The sequence below is a fragment of the Miniopterus schreibersii genome, assembly GCF_964146895.1.
Source record: "Miniopterus schreibersii genome assembly, chromosome: 14".
Taxonomy (NCBI): Eukaryota; Metazoa; Chordata; class Mammalia; order Chiroptera; family Miniopteridae; genus Miniopterus; species Miniopterus schreibersii.
In genome coordinates, this window is record NC_138114.1 from 40,413,740 (window position 1) to 40,434,379 (window position 20,640).

A 20,640-nucleotide genomic window follows, 5' to 3' on the forward strand; every position below is an offset into this window, starting at 1 on the left:
CTCCCCCTACCCCCGCCCCCTCCTCTCCGCAGCTCGGGGGAGGCACCCCGTGAAAGGGTGAGCTGGGAAGCGCGGGGAGGGAGACAGGCTCTCCAGCAACACTACCCCCTAAACCTGAAGCCATGGATGGGTCTTAGGGGTGGAGGAGAGAGCAGGGCCAGAAAGGCCCCACTGTGAGGAAACCCTGCCCCCAATTCTCAGGCACTCTTTCTCCCAACGCCACAACTGGTCGGGGTAAGTCTCCGTCTGAGTCCCCTGTTAGTCTCCATGTAGCCCCTATTTTTCTGTTGTTCTCTTCCCAGGTGGGTCTCTGTGCCTCCCCCCGCCAGGGCCCACTCTGCTTGAAGGGGGCTGGGGATGCAGAGGAGGGGTCAACCTGGCCTCTAATACAGACTTCTCTCAGGCCAGTGGGACTACAATTTTTTCTTCTCTGAGAAGTACCCCAACCCTCACCCACTCCAGGATCGTGTCTTTGGGCTCCATTCATTCTCAGGGTGCCTTCTTTACTGATTTAATGACCCCCTTGTCCAACTAGGGAGAAAGGGAAGTGAAACAGGTCAGTTTCTCAAGACTTTTGTGCTTTCTTTTTTTCTCTTCAACTTACCTGGCCTTCTCTCGTCTATCACTTGCTCTGCCCTAGATTCCTTGTTTTTCCATAAGATTTAGGAGTAGGGGGCAACTGAGGATTTGGGAATCCAGGTGAGGATCCACAGTGGGGAATAAATGCTCTTACTATGAGCCCCGTACCTTTACATTAGCTCCTTTTCTGAAGCCAGAGGCTAACATGGAGCTGGGCTACCTCTAGCTCCCAGGAATGGCTACTGAATGATTGACCCTACTTGTCTGACCTTCCCCAGGATGCTGCCTGGGCTCCTAGCCCAAGAGCCTCCCCCCACCCTCCCATGAGGATGGAAGGGAGTGCAGTGTCTGGTGGGTCTGGGGATGGTATGGTGGCAGTGTCCCAAGTAATCCTGCCTGCCTGCCCTATGGCTCCTTTGGAGGAGTGACCTGTTGAGACTAACAGCTTCAGCTAAAATGACCCCAACACATTTAGTTTCTTCAATTGGATTTCATTTCCAAGCATTTGATTCAATTAACCCAGCAGGAATTATGGTGGGAGAATAGGCATGAAAAGGGGACAAGCAGCCAAAGGAAGGGCTGTCTTTGGGAGCAGTGTTCTGCTCCTGGCTCTCCCCTGGCTCTGGAGGGTCCTCCACAGACCTGGCACAGACACTGGGGGATGGACAGAGCACAGACAGCTTCTATTTGGGTTCAATTCTATTTGGGTTCAATAGGAGGGGATGGGACTCCTATTTAGAGTCCTTAGAATAAGGTGTTTAGGCCAGAGATTGATGGGCCTTTACAATGGAATCCTGTTTACTGCCTCATGCCCTTGACCTGCCCTCAATCACTTCACAGGAAAGACTGGCAGGAATCCATAAGCAGTCCAAATAGGCTGGCTGTCTTCCTCAATGCCAAGTTTGGAGATAAGAGGACTTTCTTCTCCCTCCTTCCACACACTAGGCAAGGGAGGCTGCACCTCTCTGAACTGCATTTGCTTCCTCTGTGGCCAGGAGATGCCAGAGAGTCTATAAGGACAGGCAGGGGCCCCCTCGCCGGACGGGACCAGCACCTGGAAGATTACCTTAACTCTGTCTTTGAAAAATGAGTTCTGGGTATGAGATTAAGAAAAAAGAAAGACACTAAAAAGAATGTCCCATACAAATCAATTTTTAATCATTTCAGTTTGCTACCGGCTTCCAGCTCCCGTTCCTCTAGGGTTTACCACTGTGGAAAACACTAAATGCCCCAGGTTGAGCTATCTGTCTAGTGATCAGAGGTGACCCAGCTGCTGATCTCTTAACCTACATCTGTCCATGGCAGCATGTTGGTGAATAATCTGGTACCAGTGCATATCTGCTCAATGTTGGAGCCAGAACCCTGGTTCCAAGTGGGGCAAGTATCCCTCCCTTGAAGCTTAAGTGGAACAGTAGTCAGGGAGGTACCTGACTTGCTCTCACTGCTGGATTCCTATATTTACTCCCAGACTCTTCCTGTGCTGCTTGTTCCCTGCCATCCTGAGGCTTTAGAAAGTGTTTTAGAATGGGAGGATCTCAGAGCAGCAGCTACTTAGGAGGCTGCTGTAGGGTAGGGAAAGCCTACAGTAGTCCCATGGAGGCTGTCCAGAGGAGGAATCACATTTCAGATTCTCAAATGTCAGGAGACTTGCCTGTGGCTCCACCCAGAATATGGGTAGAGAGAATGGCCTCTCTCTGATGCTCACTAGCCTCTCAGACGGAGGGTATTCTGCCCCCAGCAGGTTCTCTCCTTCCCGGGCACCAAACCACAGTAGGAACAGATTCCTCTCCAGAGGAAATTCTCAGGCAGGCTGGATGTAAACAACAGCCGGCAACCGGGTGAGGGGGTGGAACCCGTGGAGGGGAGCTTAGCAGAGGCAGGAGAGGCTCCCAGAGGAGGGGGTGGCTAGGGAGTTGGGGAAGCTGCTGGAAAGGGAACCAGCAAAGTAGGCACCTGAGGGCTCCAGAAAACCTGTCAATGTTTATTTCACACAAACACCCTAAAGACACTTTAAACCAGATTCAAACTGAAAAGCTAAAGTTGTGACCCTACAGTGCTGATGAGTCAATGGGTTGGAAGGTAGGGGGAAGGTAACAGGTACTCCTGGTACCAAGAATTAAATCTAGAAAGTGGTGGCTGGACAGCAGAACACTGGGTGGATTCTAATCTTCAGTCTCCCAGAGAAGTCAGCTCTGGATTTAGAAAATAAAAAAAGGTACTCCATTCCTACCCTACACTAAGCCTGAGCTAAGAGTCCTAATGACTGGACAGAGTGAGACAGATTTCAAGTCCAGCTGAGCCCCAGGCCAAAGGAAGCAGAATTAGTTCCACCTACATCTGAGAGTTGTGTTTTCAGAAGCCTAGGAGAGCCATTGATCCTCAGGGTGTTGGCATCACCCTAAGGCTTGCCCCAAAAGCGCCTGGAAATTAGTGAGTAGCCACAACTTGTAATCGCAATTGGAAATGTGAGAGGATGTCCAGGGAGCCCACCCTGGACATCCCTACATTCTTGAAGGTTTCTCTCTGTGCCCACCCATCCCTCCCCAAATAAGATTATCCCTGGCTTGCCCCTCCTGGCCCCTGCTGTCCAAGCTCCACTGAATTGCGGCCTTCCCTGAGAGAACTCGGGGTCTGTGTTGTTCTCCAATATTCGGGACAGCTCCCTCTCCCCTTACTCCCCCTCCAGCCCAGAAGCCTCATGGATAAGGGCAGTCAGTGGCTGCTCAGATTGGCGTGGCCTCAGGAGATAGTGGAGAATTCCTTGAGCAGGACTTCCTGGCTGAGTGTGTGGAAGGCCAAGTTTCTCCGGACATTGGTGCTAATGGATCGAACCTGGGAAAGGGTGGGGGAAGGGAGGAGGACACAGGCAGAGAGAAAAGAGGAGAGAGTTGTTACAAACAGTAGAGGGCAGTCTTGAGACACAAGGCCAAGATTCAGTGCTAGAAGTTTCTCTCTGGAAATAAACCTTAACAGCTATCATCCCTGCAGGCAAATGAGCAAACAGTTCGGTGACAGTGGGAAGAAAAGAAGAGAGACTGAGAGACAGAAACTATGATGGATATACAAGAAGAGGATCTGAGCATCTGATGAGGTAGAAGCAAGGACAGATAAGGGAGGAGGGCAGGGCAGGCCTTTGGTCCTGCACAAGGGTGCCTGGTCTGGTCAGGGGTCTGATGGAGAAGGAGAAACTGATGTTAGTGGACTCACGCTCTGGAGCTATCTCCCTTCAGATGCATTTCTAGTCTCCTCACTTTCCCTTTGTATTTATCTACTTTTTTGGGTTGGAAAGAAAGTTTAGAGATGCAGCCGTTGTCTGGTATAGATGGCAGGAGTATGATCCAAGGAGGACAATTACCAGAATCAGGTCATACAACTAGTGAGTCCCAGGCCTGGGGCAGGGCCCAGGTTTCTTTTTTAAAATTTCTTTCTTTTTTTTTTTTTTTTTAATCTTTATTGATTTCAGAGAGAGGAAGGGAGAGGGAGAGAGAAATAGAAACATCAATGATGAGAGTCATTGATTGGCTGCCTCCTGCACGCCCCTGACTGGGGATCAAGCCTGTAACTGGGGCATGTGCCCTGTCTGGGAATTGAACTGCGATCTTCTGGATCCTAGGTCGATGCTCAACCACTAAGCCACGCCCAGTCAGGCAGGGCCCAGATTTCTTAATTCCTTAATTTCTTAGTCCAACACTCTTTCCATACCACAAATACGCCTCCCCACATTATATGGGATATAACCCTGCTGTGTCCCTCTTGCTCACCTCACATGTTTTCTACCCACAGACCCAGAACCTTGCAGGAAGTGGTTCCTGTGTTAGCAGGGGAAAAGATCTATGGAGAAGGGGTCAGAGGGCCAAGCTCCCTACTCTGAGTGCATTCTAAGAGGAATCCAGCAGACTCTGGAAGGAGATTCGTTCAAAGGAGATAGAGGTGAATGTTGTATGAGAGAAAAGGGGATGGAGGAGGAAGGAGAAAAAGAGTATGTATCTATCTGTGCTAGGCTCCAAGGTCCAGGGAGTTTTCCTTCAATTTCTGCTTTGCTATGGGAAAGTTAATGAAGTCCTCAGGCTGGTGCAGAGGAAGGGGGGCATGGTGAACAGCAGGCAGCTCAAGCTCATTAGCTCCAAAACCAACCAGACCATCTTTGCTTCCCTATGCCAGAGGTACAGATATAAGGTAGCAGCTAGTGTCAAAGAGCCTTGAGACAGAGCTCTTCTAATGCTCTCCTCCACGACTATCCTCATCTCCCAATAACTTAGTCTCTTTGTTAAGTCTTGCCCCCAGTAATTCCCCCACATCGCTTTAAAGACTTGCCAACCACCCCATAAAAATAATTTGCTATCTCCTTACACTAAAGGCTTCCCTTTTCCCAATTAACTCAACCCAGAATATGTCTTCCTCACCCTGGGGAAGTCCAAAATCCCAGGAATGTCATGTCAGGGTCAGAGTTGGGCTGTGTTTAGCACAAGACAAATGAGCTAAAATCCAGCACCTTCATCTTGGACTCAGCAGAGTAGTAAAAGCTGGGCTGATGCAATTTCTGCCCAGCAGTGGGGGGTCTGAGGACATGGGAAGTAGGTACAGAGGCCTGTGTGTCCTGGTCTCAGCCCCTAGCCAGGATGTTCATGAACAATCAGGCAGGCGGAGTGGCAGGACTACAGGGAGGCCGAGCTTTTTCTGAAAGTAGCTCTGAGCACAGGAGAGGGACCCTCAATAGAGAGACTCCAAGTCTGTGAAGAGATGCTGACTGGGAGGTGGAGTAGGAGGCAGAGCAAATGCTCACTGGCTCCAGGTGGTCAAGGGTGGAGGCTGCAGGAAGCTGAGTGATTAGAAAGTGGGAGTGGGGACAGAAAGTGAAGACTGGAGAACTAGACTGGGGGTGGGGCACTCAGAGGAGGAGCCAGTTAGGAATTTAGGAAGTGACTGCGTAAGAAGGAGAAGAATCAATTACTCTCATTAGTTGCTCTGAAGACAGGATAAGGAGTAATGAGCCAGAGCTGCCACTGGGAACACACATTAAACCCCTGGCCCAGCTGGAGCTGTGCAAGCACTGTCTCTATGGCTGCAGAAGAGAGGTGGGCAATGCTGTCTCAGGCTTCTCACACTTCCCAATCTGGCACCAGTACCCTGGGGAATATCTTCTCCCACTGCCTGGTCCCACACTGCTTTGGGAGAGAAGTTGCACACCCAATCCCAGCAGACCCCTCAAGTCTTATTTCATCAGCCTTTGGCAAATTGCAGTTGTTCCCTAGATGCTCACCTGCACAGTAGGACCCAGTGGCTGGGAAATGGCCCCCAAAAGACACAGGTAGAGATGGAGGTGGGGCAGACTTACCAGCTCTTTGAAGAAGGCAGCTTCCTTGTGCTGCTCCGAATAGCGCTCATACTGGTCCAGGCCATCCTGCAGCTTCAGTGTGAGTGTGTCATAGTTGGCTCGCACTACCTCCAGCACCTGGGGGAGGTCAAGGGCCAGGCAGGGTTTAGTGCAGGCAAATCCTAGGACACTTGGCCCGATGCATGCCCCTCCTGCACTGCTCACTACTTATTACCACCCACCCACCCCCAAACTCCCCAGTCCACAGGGAGCAATTCCTCAGGATTCTGGGATCACTTTCTAATCTCTCCCATTCCCCACTTTTCCTGACTAGTCCAGCCTGGCCACCAAGGCTGTTTACTCTGGGTATGGTTAAAAAGCATGAGAAGAGGTGACAGAATAGTGAGCATCTAAGGCTCACTGATGTCCCCATACCATAAATGTATTCTCAGCCATATCCTGTAGCTTTCTCTGGCCAGGTTGTCACAGTTGCTCAGTAAGACTTTGTCAATGTCTCCTTCCTTTTTCCTTTTTGGGAACCACATTTCTTTAGTCCTGGGATGTTCCTCAGCACCATCTGCCACTTGTTTTCATCTCTCAATGCCAACTCAGTCTTTCCATCGCCTGGATTGAACCTTTGGGTATCCCAGCCTTGGGGTGTAGGGAACACTTTCTAGACTACGCTAGAGGTAACATCATCTTTTGTTCTGAAGAGGGGGTCTCTCCCCCACCATGCTTCCCTCTGACTTTCTATGGTGGGGATTCAGATCTCCACTGACTCCAGGAACCTTGGATCTCTGTGGTTTCAAAAGGAAGGGGCTATCATAGCTGGTCCTGATATAACCTCAGTTTATAAGACCATGAATTAAAAGCAAGGACAATTAGGAAGAGAGTCACTACATCAAGTTAGAAGAGATGAACTGGGCAGAAAGGAGAGACCAGGAGAGGGAATAACTGTTCATTCTGATAAACTGGGTGACAGCTATTGTGCAACGTGATCTGACCTGGGAGGGAAGTCCATGATGCTACAGAGAGCTCCCAGCTCAGCGGGTAGCTTAGGAGAATGAGTAGTGAGGGAGGCTTAGCTCTAACAACAGATAGGGGGTGCAGGAGTAAGCGAGACTCAGGGCTGGTCAGAGGGATTGAGGATGAACTACGGAGGGGTGCAAAGGTGCCTCTGGCCTGTTCTCAGCAATCCAGTCTTGTGCCAGAGCGGATTTCACTTGGTAGCAAACATTTCTGCCTGCCAAGAATTCCTGAGTAGAGCCCCCAGGGTGTGGCTCAGCAGTTGAGCATTGACCTGGGATCCAGGAGATCGCGGTTCAATTCCCGGTCAGGGCACATGCCCGGGTTGTGGGCTCCATCCCTAGTCGGGGGCCTGCAGGAGGCAGCCAATGAATGACTCTCTCGTCATTGAGGTTTCTATCTCTCTCTCTCCCTCTCCTCTCCCTGAAATCAATAAAGATGTATTAAAAAAAAAAAAAAGAATTCCTGAGTAGAGAATATGGATAGAGAAGAGGGAAGGCTGTGTCCCCGAGTTTGGGGGTGAAGGACAGCTAGGGCAGAAGTCTGGCCCAGGCTCTGGGTTCACTACCTCCAGACCCCAAGCTCCTCAAGGTGACTTTGCCTGACTATGTATCCCAAGACTCCAGTATGGGCTGGCTCCCTTGCTTCAAATTTTATTTGAAAGCTCTGTTAGCAGGAGGATGAGTACCCAGCAATGACACACAAAGTAACCTCATTCTCTTATATACCTGGGCTGTGCTTGTGGCTGGAAGACCTACAGCCAAAGTCATTGCTCAGAAGTGAATGGCTCAGGTCCAGAAAAAGGCAAAACTCCACCAAGATGGAACCAGCCTCCAGAAGCCAAACAGAATAGAATACACGCCTTCCCAAACCCTAAACAATGGGCAGCACAGGCAATGTCTATGACCCAGCAACGTGGGCTCAGCCTTCCCTGAGGAGTGTCAGGTACCAAAAGACAAATACCACACTAAGGCCAATTTCTGAGAAGAAGGTACAGCATGTCAAGAGATGCTACATCCCAAGAGCCTCAGGCCTCCGGCAAGGCTGCCTTGATTACCCGGGCTTTCTTTTCTTGCCAGGGCAGAATGGAATCTAAGATCTCACTCAGTACAGGGATTTTTCCTTTCCCAGTAAAGTTGGCTTTTGCCAGAACAGCTTCATTTGTTCACTTCTTGCAGGGAGATGAAAGCAAAGAAGGCCCCTGAGCTACCAGCTCCTTGGAAGAAAACCACAGGCCTTGCTGGACTTAGTGCATGATCTCGGCTCTCCCTGTCCAGGCTTTACTTCCTTTTGCCCTCTTTTACCCAGGGGAAAGTTACCCTTCAGTTCACCCAGCCTCTGCCATCTCCTGCCCTCATCATTTCTCTCTTTTTTCCCATTGCTTTTTCAGAGAGAGCGGAAAGGAGAAAGAGAAAAATTGATATGAGAGAGACACATTGAGTGGTTGCCTCCTGCTTGCACCCCAACCGGGGCCGAGACTGCAACAGAGGTACATGCCCTTGGCTGGATTTGAACCTGGGACCTTTCAGTCCATGGGCCGACACTCTAACCACTGAGTGAAACCAGCTAGGGCTCATCACTTCTCTTAAATTCCTAAAAGAAGAAGGCATTCTAAGCTCAGGTCAGGGCTCTAGCCCATTTGAAACTTTGGAGCATGAGGTACTTTTCCAGTTTGAGACTTTGCTTTCTGTAGCTTTAGACTTTAGGAACATGTCCCATTTGGCCTCACACTCAACACTGGCGTGGGAAGTAGCAAGGGCAGCACTTAGTCAGAGGGCAGCCTCCCAGAGCCCTTGTGTCTAAATGGCCTTAAGTTTTACCATAATTTTCAGCCTCAGTCTCTGGCTTTCTGGTCCCACCTAGGCTGAGATCCCTCCTAATCCACCTTCCAAGTACAAGTCTACCTTCTTTCATCAGCTGTTGGGCTTGTAGTCTTCCTAAAACCATGCTCACCACCTCAGCTCAAGGTAGTTCTAAAGTTAGTAAATCACCTATAAGCCACATGCTCTCTAAGGAGTCCATACCCACCCTCCACCCCCATGACCCTCACCATACAGAAACTTGGGTCTTGGCAAGGGGCCTGATAGAACGGAACTGGGAGTCCCACTCTTACTATGGGATCTCAGGCAAGTCACTTAGCCTTAGCTCTTCTCTCTATAAGATGGAACTTGAATTCATTTTCCCAAAATGACATGGGAATAAAAGTTTTGAGTCCCTGAAAGTAACATACAATTAATGGAAACATTATCATCCCAATGACTAAACAGCTACCTGGAGAGCTCTTGGGACTCAAGAGGAACTGTCTTCACAGCTCATTTCAAACTATCTCAAAGATCTCATGTATACAGATTATTTTTCACCACAAAGGAACCACTTCTGGATTTAAGTGGAAGACAGAAATGGCCTCAGTTTAGGGAAGAACAAACTGGGGGTGGGGGGTGAACCTAAACCCTTCCCCTCCCCTGAGGTCTCTTGAGGGGAAGGGCCTGACATAGGCCTTGAGGCCAGAGAGACCTGAATTTTGGTCCCATGGACCACTAATTAGCTATGTAAACATATATGCATTATTTAAGGTCTTTAAGCCTCAGTTTTCTTGTTTTTTTAAAATATCTTTATTGATTTCAGAGAAAGGAAAGGAGAGAGAGAGAGAGAGAGAGAGAGAGAGAGAAACATCAATGATGAGTCACTGATCGAGCCCGCAACCCAGGCATGTGCCCCGACCGGGAATCGAACCCCGATCGCCTGGATCCCACGTCAATGCTCAACCACAGAGCCACACCCGGCCAGGCAAGTCTCAGTTTTCTTATCTATAAAATGGGGATAACACTATCTATCTTATAAGGCTGATGTGAGAATGGAATGAGATGACTGTCCAATGTGTGGCACATAATGAACAGTCAATAAATGATTACTAATTTTATGATGAAAGTTTCTTTCTGGTGACAATGAGCATTTGGTAGTTCTGTTTATCCCCAGATAGTTTTAACCATAAAGCCTGAAACTAGAGCCTTGTACATCTTCATTCAGGCTATGGCAGATTCTGGTGAGGAGAAAACCTAATTTCTCTGTTCAATATGAAAGCAGGTTTCCATAATGACCCGACTGTCCTGAGTTAACTGGCAATGTATCAGCCAGAAATCAGAGAATAGGCAGTGCCTACCCACTGCCAACTTTACCACTCTTAGTAGTACAGGAATACAGGTTATACTGAAGAAAAACTGAGCAGAGACACCCACAGAGGCCAGCCTTGCATCATATAGGTTCTGAGGCTTTTGGTGACATCAGGATCAGGAAGGAGAGAGGTTCCAGTGCGTGAAGTTAGTTCAAAATTGCTGACGAGGTTTCAGACACACTCATACCCTCCCCCTAGCATACAAAAATAGACATTCCCCACAGACTATTCACTAGCCTGTGCCCTTTTTTTTTTTGACAAAGCCTTCAAAATGGGAAATAACTTCTACCCTGAAGATAGCAGCGAAGGAGAATAGTCAAGTGGGGAAAGTTCCTGGCAATGGCTATCCAACCTTGATGTCAGAGGGCTTTTCCCTGTGCCCAAAAAGTTGCTTAGTCTCAAATCGCTGTTGGACTGAATTCCCAGCAGAGTGAGAATTAGGGGACAACTAAGTAAAAGCATGTGACCTGACAGCAAGTTTGTGTTCATTACCTTCTTCACAGTTTGAACACACCTCACAAGGGCATTTCAGAATGGATCAAACCTGATTTTTAAGAAATTAGCCCTGCCGGGCGTGGCTCAGCGGTTAAGCGTCGGCCTAGGATCCAGGCGATCAGGGTTTGATTCCCGGTCAGGGCACATGCCCGGGTTGCGGGCTTGATCAATGACTCTCTCCTCATTGATGTTTCTGTCTCTCTCTCTCCCTCCTTTCCTCTCTCTGAAATAAATAAAGATATTTTAAAAAAGAAAAAAAGAAAGAAAGAAATTAACACTATGGATTGTATATTTTGGGAGTAAAGTAACATTCTTTCCTATCCTTTCAACCTTTAGCTCATCCTTTTTATAGGACTTATTTTCAGCATCAAGGCTAAGCCTGAACAATCTGCCCTTGAGGTGGAGCCTAAACTGTCAATGCCGGAGTCACAGACCTGTCAGAGGTAATGGCCCTCCCTACAGCTGTTGTCTCAGGGGCCCTGCTCGCTGATGGAGAATCTTGCCCTCAGAATTAGCTGACACAGTCATGTAAAGTGGAGGAGGTAGTAGACAAAATAGAAGAGACCTTAGATTTCTTCATTGTCCCTGTCTTAAAAGGTGTGGCGTGACTACAACCTGGCTGCCCATTCACTGGTTAGTTTTGCAGCTGACTCCAAACCACACTTAGTGCTACTGGCTCAACCCTATTTGTGTGCTTACATCTGTGGATATGCTTTTCATGGTGGTTTATCTTGATTTCCTGTTTTGCTTGTTAGCTCCTTAAAGGCAGGACTTGGCTCTGAGGGTTTCCGAAACAAACCTATCAGAGTGTTGAAAACAGTGCTGGGTGTACTGTGATTGCCTAACTCTGATTTCATTGTGTGACCTTGATGAGAGATTCCTTTCCTTTTTGGTTGGGCCTGAGAGTTACTAAATTAGTCCACAAGCATGTTGAATGTTTACTGTTTCTTAGGACTCTGTTAGGCTGTTGTGGAAAATCTATAATGTAACAGTGGGTCTCTTTCTTCAAGCTGTGGCACAATTTCAGTGAGGAAATCAATAGTAGTAGCATTTTTGCTCCTCCAGGAGAGGGCCTGCCACTCTGCCTGTCTACACCTGCTAATGTATAAACTTGAAAGCAGTGTATTCTTTCCTCCACAGTAAATCCCTCATTGGTGAGCCTGTAGAGCACAGGTCTCTTCCAGAAAGTCATGGAGGGGGGCATTTGCTCATTTATGGCAGGAGTTGGAATTTCAGGTCCTAGAAAGTTATTCATGGAGTCATATTAAAATGAAAGAGAATAAAAACAGCTAATAATAACACACTTTCTGTGTGTTAAGCAGTATGTTTGGCACTTTATATACATCGTCTTATTTAACTCTCACTACCAGCCCTATAGGATAAACATTATTATTCCCATTTTATAGATGAGTAAACTGAGGCTCACCCAGCTCCACCCTGCTAGTAAGTGGTGGAGCTAAGATATGAGTTCAGGAAGGCTGACTCTAGAGCCATGCCCTTAACTATGTTATCTTAAAAATTATTAGCTACTGGTTGAAACTCTTTTTCAGGATCCAGGCACAACTAGACCCAGTAGTGATCTACCAAGTCTTTACTTGGAGAACATCTTTGTAGTGCTTCTTCTTTTGTTTTTGAATCCTTACCCAAGGATATACCTTTCAATGATTCTAGAGAGAGAAAGGGAGAGGGAAAGGGACAGAAGTAGGGAGAGAGAGAAACATCGATGTGAGAAACATGAATTTGTTGCTTTTCATGCGCACCCCAACTAAGGATTGAATCTGCAACCTGGGCATGTGCCCTGACCAGAAATCAAACCTGCGACCCTCTGGCGCTCCAGCTGACTGTAACCAATTGAGTCACACTGGCCAGGACTGCAGTGCTTCTTCTTTAGCTTTAACTAGTCCTGAATTTGGAAGAATATGGATTATGGAGGAAGAAGAATTGGCTTTTCGCTTCTGTCATCAGAATTTCCCTTCCAAGTTAATACCTGACCATTTAACTTAATTGTGAGAATGCCACTGACAGCCTGTCCTTAGACTGGTGAAATTACAAGGTTAGGGACAGACCTTTATTTGCTTCTGGGAGAAAAGAGAATTATTCCTCATTGGAGATCCATAACCAGTTCTAGGGAAGGTCTGGTTTTGGCAAAGTAAAGGAAGGTGGGAGGCTAGATTAGGTCCCTTCAGAGAAAATAAAAGATCAGAGCTCCAATTTCGCTTAGTCTCTTGTCAATATTAGAGAGTATTTCAGTGTTAGAGAGAAGGGAGTTAGGTAATGCCCCGAGTAGGTCATTCTCATTTTTATAGAAAAAATGATCTTCCTTTGAGTTTGAGGAAGTTTACTGGGTAGAAGGATAAAGATTTCAGTATTCCTGGCTGAAAAAGTATATTTGACTTCTGTTGTTCCTCCACGGATGATAAGAGGGAGATCTCGGTCTGCATTTACCATAAAAACTGCTTGCAGCTACTTGGATCTTCTCTTCTCTGGCAGTCCCATTTGCCACTGAACATTCTTGAAGGACTACTCAATTCAACACTATTTCTTTTAGAGATGGATATTATGCTAGAGCAACAAACAGTTTAGAGGGATGGCATGGAGAGCAAACCTGATAAATCACACTTTGGTTCTATGAGCACAAGGACAGTTTTGTCCCAAATCTGGAATCACTGAGAGGGACGAACTTCACTCCCCAACAATTTTCTATGGAACAAAATCTTTCATTATTTTTTTCATTATCAGCCTGCAGAATAAGCAGCACCCCCTCAGCTCCCTCTAACTGATGGGAGAGAGAAGCAAAGGCAATGTCTAGACTTATGCCTGGTGATGCTCTTGTTTGTGGATTCAGAGATTGATCTCTCAAGCTATCCTTTTCTGCTTTGCAGAAGAAATGGGGCCTAACATCATAATCTCTAGTGAATAAATATCTGAAATAGATCATATGGCCAGAGGCACAGTGGGAGAGATAGGTGGAGATTATCATGAAAAATCCTTTAAAAAGCCTTCATCTTCTTCCTTCCTTTAAACTACTATATCTATTTCAAATCATCCAGAGATTAATTTTTCTATGATTAGGGATTTGGCTGGATTAAAGTAGAAGAGCACAGAAGTGGGAACAGAGTAGTTACAGTCTCTTTTGGAGAATGGAAAGTTGGCTCTGCCCTAGCCAGTTTGGTTCAGTGGTTAGAGTGTCGGCCTGCAGACTGAAGTGTCCACAGTTCGATTGCAGCCAGGGGCACATACCTCAGTTGCAGACTTAATCTCCGGACCTAGTTGGGGTGAGTACGGGAGGCAACCAATCGATGTGTCTCTCTCACATTGATGTTTCTCTCTCTCTCTCTCCCTTCCTCTCTCTCTGAAAAGCAATGGAAAAAATGTCCTTGGGTGAAGATTAAAAAAAAAAAGGCAGAGATTATTAAACTGGATATAAAATCACAATCAACTAAAATATAAAGACAGCTATGTTGAAAGTTAAAAAAAATATAAAAATATGTTATAAAACACTAATTGAAAGAAAGTAGATTTGCTATATTAATATCTGACAAAGGAGACTTCAAAACAAGGAATTTATCATGAATAAAGAGTGAAATTTCATAATGATAAAGGGGATTGTTCATTAATGAGATGGTTCTATTTTGTATGTATACCTAATAACACAGCTTCAAAATTCTGAATGAATCAAAAGTGACAGAACTGAAAGAAGAAATAGAAAAGTCTATTACAGTTGTAGGTTTCAATACTTCTCTCAGTAACTGATAAAACAAGTAGAGAGAAAGTCAGTACATATAGAAGACTTAAACAACATTATCAACCAACTTGATCTAAAGGCATATATGCAGAAAACTCTACTCAACAACAGCACAATACGTATTTCTTTAAAATGCCCATAGAACATTCAACAAGACAGACTATATCCTGGACCATAAAACAAATCTCAATAAATTTAAAAGAGCTGAAAATGTATATTTTCAGTCTACCAGGGAATTAAATAAAAAATTAGTAACAGAAATTTGTCTGGAAAATCCCCAAATAACGAAAACAAAACAACATACTTCTAAATATCACAAAAGAAATGAGAAAATATTTTTGAACTGAATGAAAATGAAAACAGAGCATACCAAAATTTATGGGATGTTGCTAACATGGAGATTTTATAGCACTAAATTTTTATATTAGAAAATATGAATTCAAAACAATGAACTAAGTTTCCATCTAAAAAATTAGAAAAAGAGCAAATTAAACTAAAGCAAATAGAAGGAAATAACAAAGATAATCATATAAATCAATAAAATAGAAAACAGAAAAACAAAAGAAAATCAATGAAACTAAAAGCTGATTCTTTGAAAGTACTAATAAAATTGATAAACCTCTAGCCAGAATGATCAGAAACCAAACAGAAAACACACACATTACCTATATCATAAATGATAAATCCTATAGGCATTTAAGGGGGGGGGGGGAGAGTGTTACGAACAACTTATGCCGTTAAATTCAACAACCTGCATGAATGAATAAACTTTCTCAAAGTACAGTTTTAGGCTCAAGAACAAGTATGATATCTGGAAGCCCTTGCCGCAGCACTCAGATAAGAAGAAATAAAAGGCATCCAAATTGTAGAGTAAGAAGTGAAACTGTCATTATTCACAAATGACATGCTACTGTATAGAGAAAACCCTGAAGAATCCACCAAAAAACTGCTACAACTGCTAAATGAATCCAGTAAAATAGCAGAATACAAACAATTCCATTTACAATTACATTAAAAAAACACCAACAAACCTACGCCTTGGCAGGTGTGGCTCAATTGGCTGGAGTGTTTTCCCATACACCAAAAGGTGCTGGGTACGATTTCCGGCTGGGGCGCATGCAGGAGGCAACCAATCGACATTTCTCTCTCACATTAATGTTTCACACACTCTCTCTCTCTCCCTCTCTCTTCCTCTTTCTCTTAAAAAAAAAAAAAAAAAATTTTTTTTTTTTTTTTTTTTTTAAAAATATATCTTTATTGATTTCAGAGAGAGGAAAGGAGAGGAAGAGAGAGATAGAAACATCAATGATGAGAGAGTCATTGGTCGGCTGCAGCCCACAACCCGGGCATGTGCCCTGACCGGGAATCAAACCCTGATCGCCTGGATCCTAGGTCGACACTTAACCGCTGAGCCACGCCTGGCCGGGCAAAAAAAAAAAATTTTTTTTAAATGGGGAGAGGACCCGATCAGACACTTTTCCCAAGAAGACATACAAATAGCCAACAAATATATGAAAAGATGCTCAACATCACTAATAGAGAAATGCAAATCAAAACTACAATGAAATACCACCTCACATCTGTTAGAATGGCTATTATCAAGACAAGTAATAAGTGTTAGAGAGGTTGTGGAGAAAAACCACTGCTGGTGGGAATGTAAACTGGTACAGCCACTATGGAAAATAGTATGGAGGTTCCTCAAAAAATTAAGAATAGAGTTACCATATGACCCAGCAATCCCTCTTCTGGGTATCTACCCCAAAATTTGAAAACATTTATTTGCGAAGATATGTGCACCCCTATGTTCATTGCAGCATTATTCACAATGGCCAAGACATGGAAACAACCGAAGTGTCCTGCAGTAGAGGACTGGATAAAGAAGATGTGGTGCATATATACAATGGAGTACTACTCAGCCATCAGAAAAGATGAAATACTGCCATTTCCAACAACACCGATGGACCTTGAGAATATTATGCTAAGTGAAGTAAGTCAATCAGAAAAAGCTAAGAACCACATGACTTCACTCATATGTGGGATATAAAACTGATTCTCATAGACACAGACAATGGCACATGCCCGGGATGCAGGCTTGATCCCCGGTCGGGGGCGTGCAGGAGGCAGCCGATCAATGACGACTCTCTCATCATTTATGTTTCTATCTCTCTCTTCCTCTCTCTTCCTCTCTCTGAAATCAATAAAGATATATTAAAAATAATAATAAGTCCAGCAAATCATGACTACTCAAAAAAAAAAAGTATGGCCATAGCAGTAAGCTTATGTCTTTTTTTGGTCTTACTACTTCATTTTTGGTTGGGGCAAGAATGATTCAGACTTTGATGTATCAGTCACTCTAAGCTAGGAGTACTCAGTGTTTCAATAATGTCAAGGATTCCCCTCATTGTACTCCTTCCCTCCACTTCTCCACCACTGGCATTCTTCCCTGACAAATTGAATGGATTCTGGGTAGCAATCAATAATGTTTGGAATAATTTTCAGCTGGGCACTAGCCACATGAGGTTTTTTAAGTGGGTACACTTAACCTGGACTTTCTGACAAGCTCAACCATTTGACAAGCTTAGAGACTTATACCACGGACATCTAATGATGATTCTGCTTTTGCCTTTTTAATGAAACTGAGGCAGGGATAAAATATATGAGATGATCATGGCTCCCCATGTGGAAACTCACTCCAAATAAGGGTCATTAGCTAACCTTGTACAGATTTAGAAGGCGGCAGTACTTCACCACAGTACAAGGAGAACAGGGAGGTTTATTTGCCCTTCTCAGGATTGTAAAGGGTCGGGTGGGCTGCTGCAAGCATGCCAAGTACATCTCCGAGAGGTCTACTAGGCAGCAGACAGGCAAAGGTCTAAGCAAGAAAGCAGCGGTCCTGATTCTTATACTGCAAAGTCGTCAAGGATGGGCAGGTACGATTTTTGTATTTTTATAGCCCCAGGCTTGGCACACAGCAGATATTTCTGTACTTTTGCACAGAAAAGAATAAAATCTAGGAACATGAAGCTAGGGCACCCATTATTTCTTGTCTTATTGCACTAAACAAGGAAACCCAGAAGCAGAGAATTCTCAGATCAAAACAGGTTCTGAGAGATTCCTTGGGAAGCAAGAATTGGTTCTTTTCAGAACACTTTAGCTCAAAGTGGTTGAAAAAAAGAAAACAAGCCAATAGCACAGGAATTAGAACAAATAGCAACCTGATAACAAAATCATAGACTTCATTGAGTGAGCATCCCTTCCTCCACTGGGTGCTTACAGTGACTTTCTGTCCAAGATAACCTGCATATCTTTCCAGGGCACAATTATCCCATATATTTGTTGGAAACAAGGATCTCAAAGATGGACACAAAATTAAGCTAAAAAAGATAATACCTTTTAAAAGGTAACTGTTTCTTCCATACAGGCACCCTGCATATAACATGCAGAAGTTTTTTTTCCATTTCTATTTTCATCTCATATTCTTCAGGACCAAACACAATTTTAGAACCAATTTAAGTTGGCCAGTTCTCCCAGTCCACCCATGTCTTTCAAGCCTGCTATGGAAAAGCTCTCCACTGCTCAGAGATTTATTGATCTCACAGACTGGCTCTACCCTTCAGCAAGGTGGGCCAAATAATGAACCTCACAGTGGGTGATTAGTGAGAGGCCATCAGTTGGTTTAAGGTGTGGTGACAGTGACTTTCTTTAATTTCCCTAGGCAGTTGCCCCACCTCTCTGACTTTATTTGGTTGAAGCCCTAGACACCCCTTGTGCAGCTTTTCTTTGCACTAATTACAGATCCAAAATGCCCAGGTCCTTACCCTGAACAAGCAAGGCATGTAATCACATTAAAAGGCAGCCAAAGCAATGGGGGTGGGGGAACACGATACACTAACATCACATCAGACCTTCTCCTTCTCTATGGTTTATTGCAGTGGGGGGACACTGCCCAGCTCAAACCAAGATGCAGATGTCTTTATTCTTCCCATGTGAGGTTTCTTTCCTTGGAAACATATCACATCTCAGGAAGGGATAGAGAAAATACGGTTTCTGTGCCTAATTCACTGGCGATTTGACACGGGGTCTCTGCCTCCCTGCCAAGCCTCACTTATCTATCCCTCTCTAAAAGACAGTTCTTTAACAGAAATCCCATTTGTGGGCACTCTAGTTTCTCTTCTAGCTGTCTGGGTCATTTTTAAAATTGTGTTTTTCTTTGGATAGGATCACTATGTATAGGATCACTTCGCAAAAACATTTTCTATTAACACTTAAGATAGAGATAAAAGTTTGCATAGCAACACTTCTGTCCTCTGCTGTTACCACAGTGGCAAACTATGTTTTTCTGAGGACACCTTATACAGTTTTAAGCTACCTCCTGGGAAAGAGGTTTGGTAGAAATAAAACAAAAGTTCCTAAAGAGCTATTTGGAAGGAAGAAGGTGGCTAAGAATCAAACTAAGAAGGAAGTCCTATCTGTACACTCTCATCTAATAACTAGGATACAGGATCCTTCTTAGGTTAAACCAAGAAGGCAAGGGCTGCTGTCCCCTGTGACCTCTTGAAAAACCTGACAACTCCTGGAATTCCTACAAGCTCCAACACTATTCCTCTGATCCACTGCCAATGATGCTTCACTGGCAATGAAGCCTGACTGAGGAAGACCAGAAGTTTATGTGATGGGCGTTTCAAAATTTGTACTTAGTTGCAGAAAATGCTGACAGTGGCAGAGAAGAATAAGCTGAGCTGTTCACCAGTGACCTCAGCATTCATCTAGCTTGGCTCTAGGACATTAATTTTGACAGTCTTCATTTTGTCTTTTTAAAAAAACAAAATAGAACTACTACTTTAAAAACAATTAAAATTCAGTGTGCAACATTTTCTATTCTGACTCACATAAATATACTATTTATTAAAATAATAAATAAAAACTTTAAAAAATCACCATGTTCCTTCAGTGTATGGGAAAGTTTTATTTCTCACAGTGACCTTCCTGACATGCTTAGATGGAATAAAGAGACTCTTCCTTCACTGATAAAGTTATACTGTGCCAGGAGCCTCTACTTAGGCATTTCTGCCTAACTGGCAGCAAACTCTCCAGGGCCCCGTGTTCAGCACTTTCTTTCCTCAACTGAATGGGTCTTCCCAAACCAGGACCTTTCCCCACCCCCAGGAATGAGCCCATTATCTTCACTCTCCCTGCTTCTCCTTCCACCTTCCTATCCCTGGCTAGCTTCTTTCTTCAGGATAAGTGACAAGATCAGGCTGTCAAACATGCCTCATCCTAGGGAAACAAAAAAAAAATAAACAAATGGGACTACATCAAACTAAAAAGGTTTTGCCACAGCAGAGAAAATCATCAGCAAAAAGAAAAGACAACACATTGAATGGGAGAACATAACTTGCTGATACATTTGATAAGGGGTTAATATCCTAAATTTATAAAGAACTTATACAACTAACTCAACACCAAAAAAACCCAAACAATTCAATTTAAAAATGGGCAAAAGACCTGAATAGACACTTCTCCAAAGAGGACATACAAATGGCCAATAGACAAATGAAAAGATGCTCAGTGTAACTAATCATCAGAGAGATGCAAATTAAAACCACAATGAGGTATCACTTCCCACCTGTCAGAATGGCACCATCAATAAATCCACAAATAACAAGTGTTGGTGAGGAGAAAATGGAACCCTCGTGCACCGTTGGTGGGAATGCAGACTGGCGCAGTCACTGTGGAAAGTGGTATGGAGTTACCTCAAAAAATAAAAAATGGAATTGCCTTGCCCTGGCTCGGTTGGAGCATTGTCCCGTACATCAAAAAGGTTGTGGGTTCCATTCCCAGTCAGGATACATACCTAGGTTGTGGGTTCAGGGAGTGTACGGGAGGCAACTGATGTTTTTCTCTCTATTCCTTCCCCTCTCTCTAAAAATCAATAAACATATCCTCAGGTGAGGATTATTTTAAAATTACCAAAAAAAAAAAAAAAGGAGGAAATTTTCTCTTTTGGGACAGCATGGATGGCCCTGGAGAGCATTATGCTGAGTGAAATAAGTTAGAGAAAGACAAGTACCATATGATCTCACTCATATGTCAAATCTAATGAACAAAATAAACTAACAAACAAAATAGAAGCAGACTCATAGCTGTCAGAGGGGAGGGTATAGGGGGCTGGGTGAAAAGATGAAGAGATTAAGAAAAACAAACAAACAAAAACCTCATAGATAACAGTATGGTCCTTACCAGAGAGAAATGGGGGGGCATGAGAGGGTAAAGGGGGGACAAATGGTGATGGAAAGAGACATGACTTGG

The 20,640-nt window shown here is 44.5% G+C and overlaps 1 protein-coding gene and 1 long non-coding RNA gene across 8 annotated transcripts in view; one reads left to right on the forward strand and one right to left on the reverse strand.

The window, feature by feature from the left end:
• The first annotated feature begins 30 nt into the window (after positions 1-30).
• LOC308566744 lies at positions 31-16,604 on the forward strand. Of its 2 annotated transcripts, XR_014000228.1 has the most exons (4): positions 50-234; positions 3,568-3,670; positions 9,545-9,706; positions 13,947-14,867. It is a non-coding gene; the product is annotated as an uncharacterized lncRNA (long non-coding RNA). The 2 variants fall into 2 exon arrangements; XR_014000227.1 differs by lacking the exons at positions 9,545-9,706; positions 13,947-14,867 and adding an exon at positions 16,146-16,604 and having other exon boundaries at positions 31-234.
• The window catches only part of ARMH3 (armadillo like helical domain containing 3), a 140,032-nt gene continuing 121,107 nt past the window's right edge, over positions 1,716-20,640 (reverse strand). For all 6 annotated transcript variants that reach the window (XM_081157379.1, XM_081157383.1, XM_081157380.1 and 3 more), the window contains 2 exons: positions 5,915-6,031; positions 1,716-3,411 (listed from right to left, as the gene is read on the reverse strand). In XM_081157379.1, the coding sequence (XP_081013505.1) occupies positions 3,319-3,411; positions 5,915-6,031 (210 nt within the window). In that variant the 3' untranslated portion in view covers positions 1,716-3,318. The remainder of the gene's footprint in view (positions 3,412-5,914; positions 6,032-20,640) is intronic.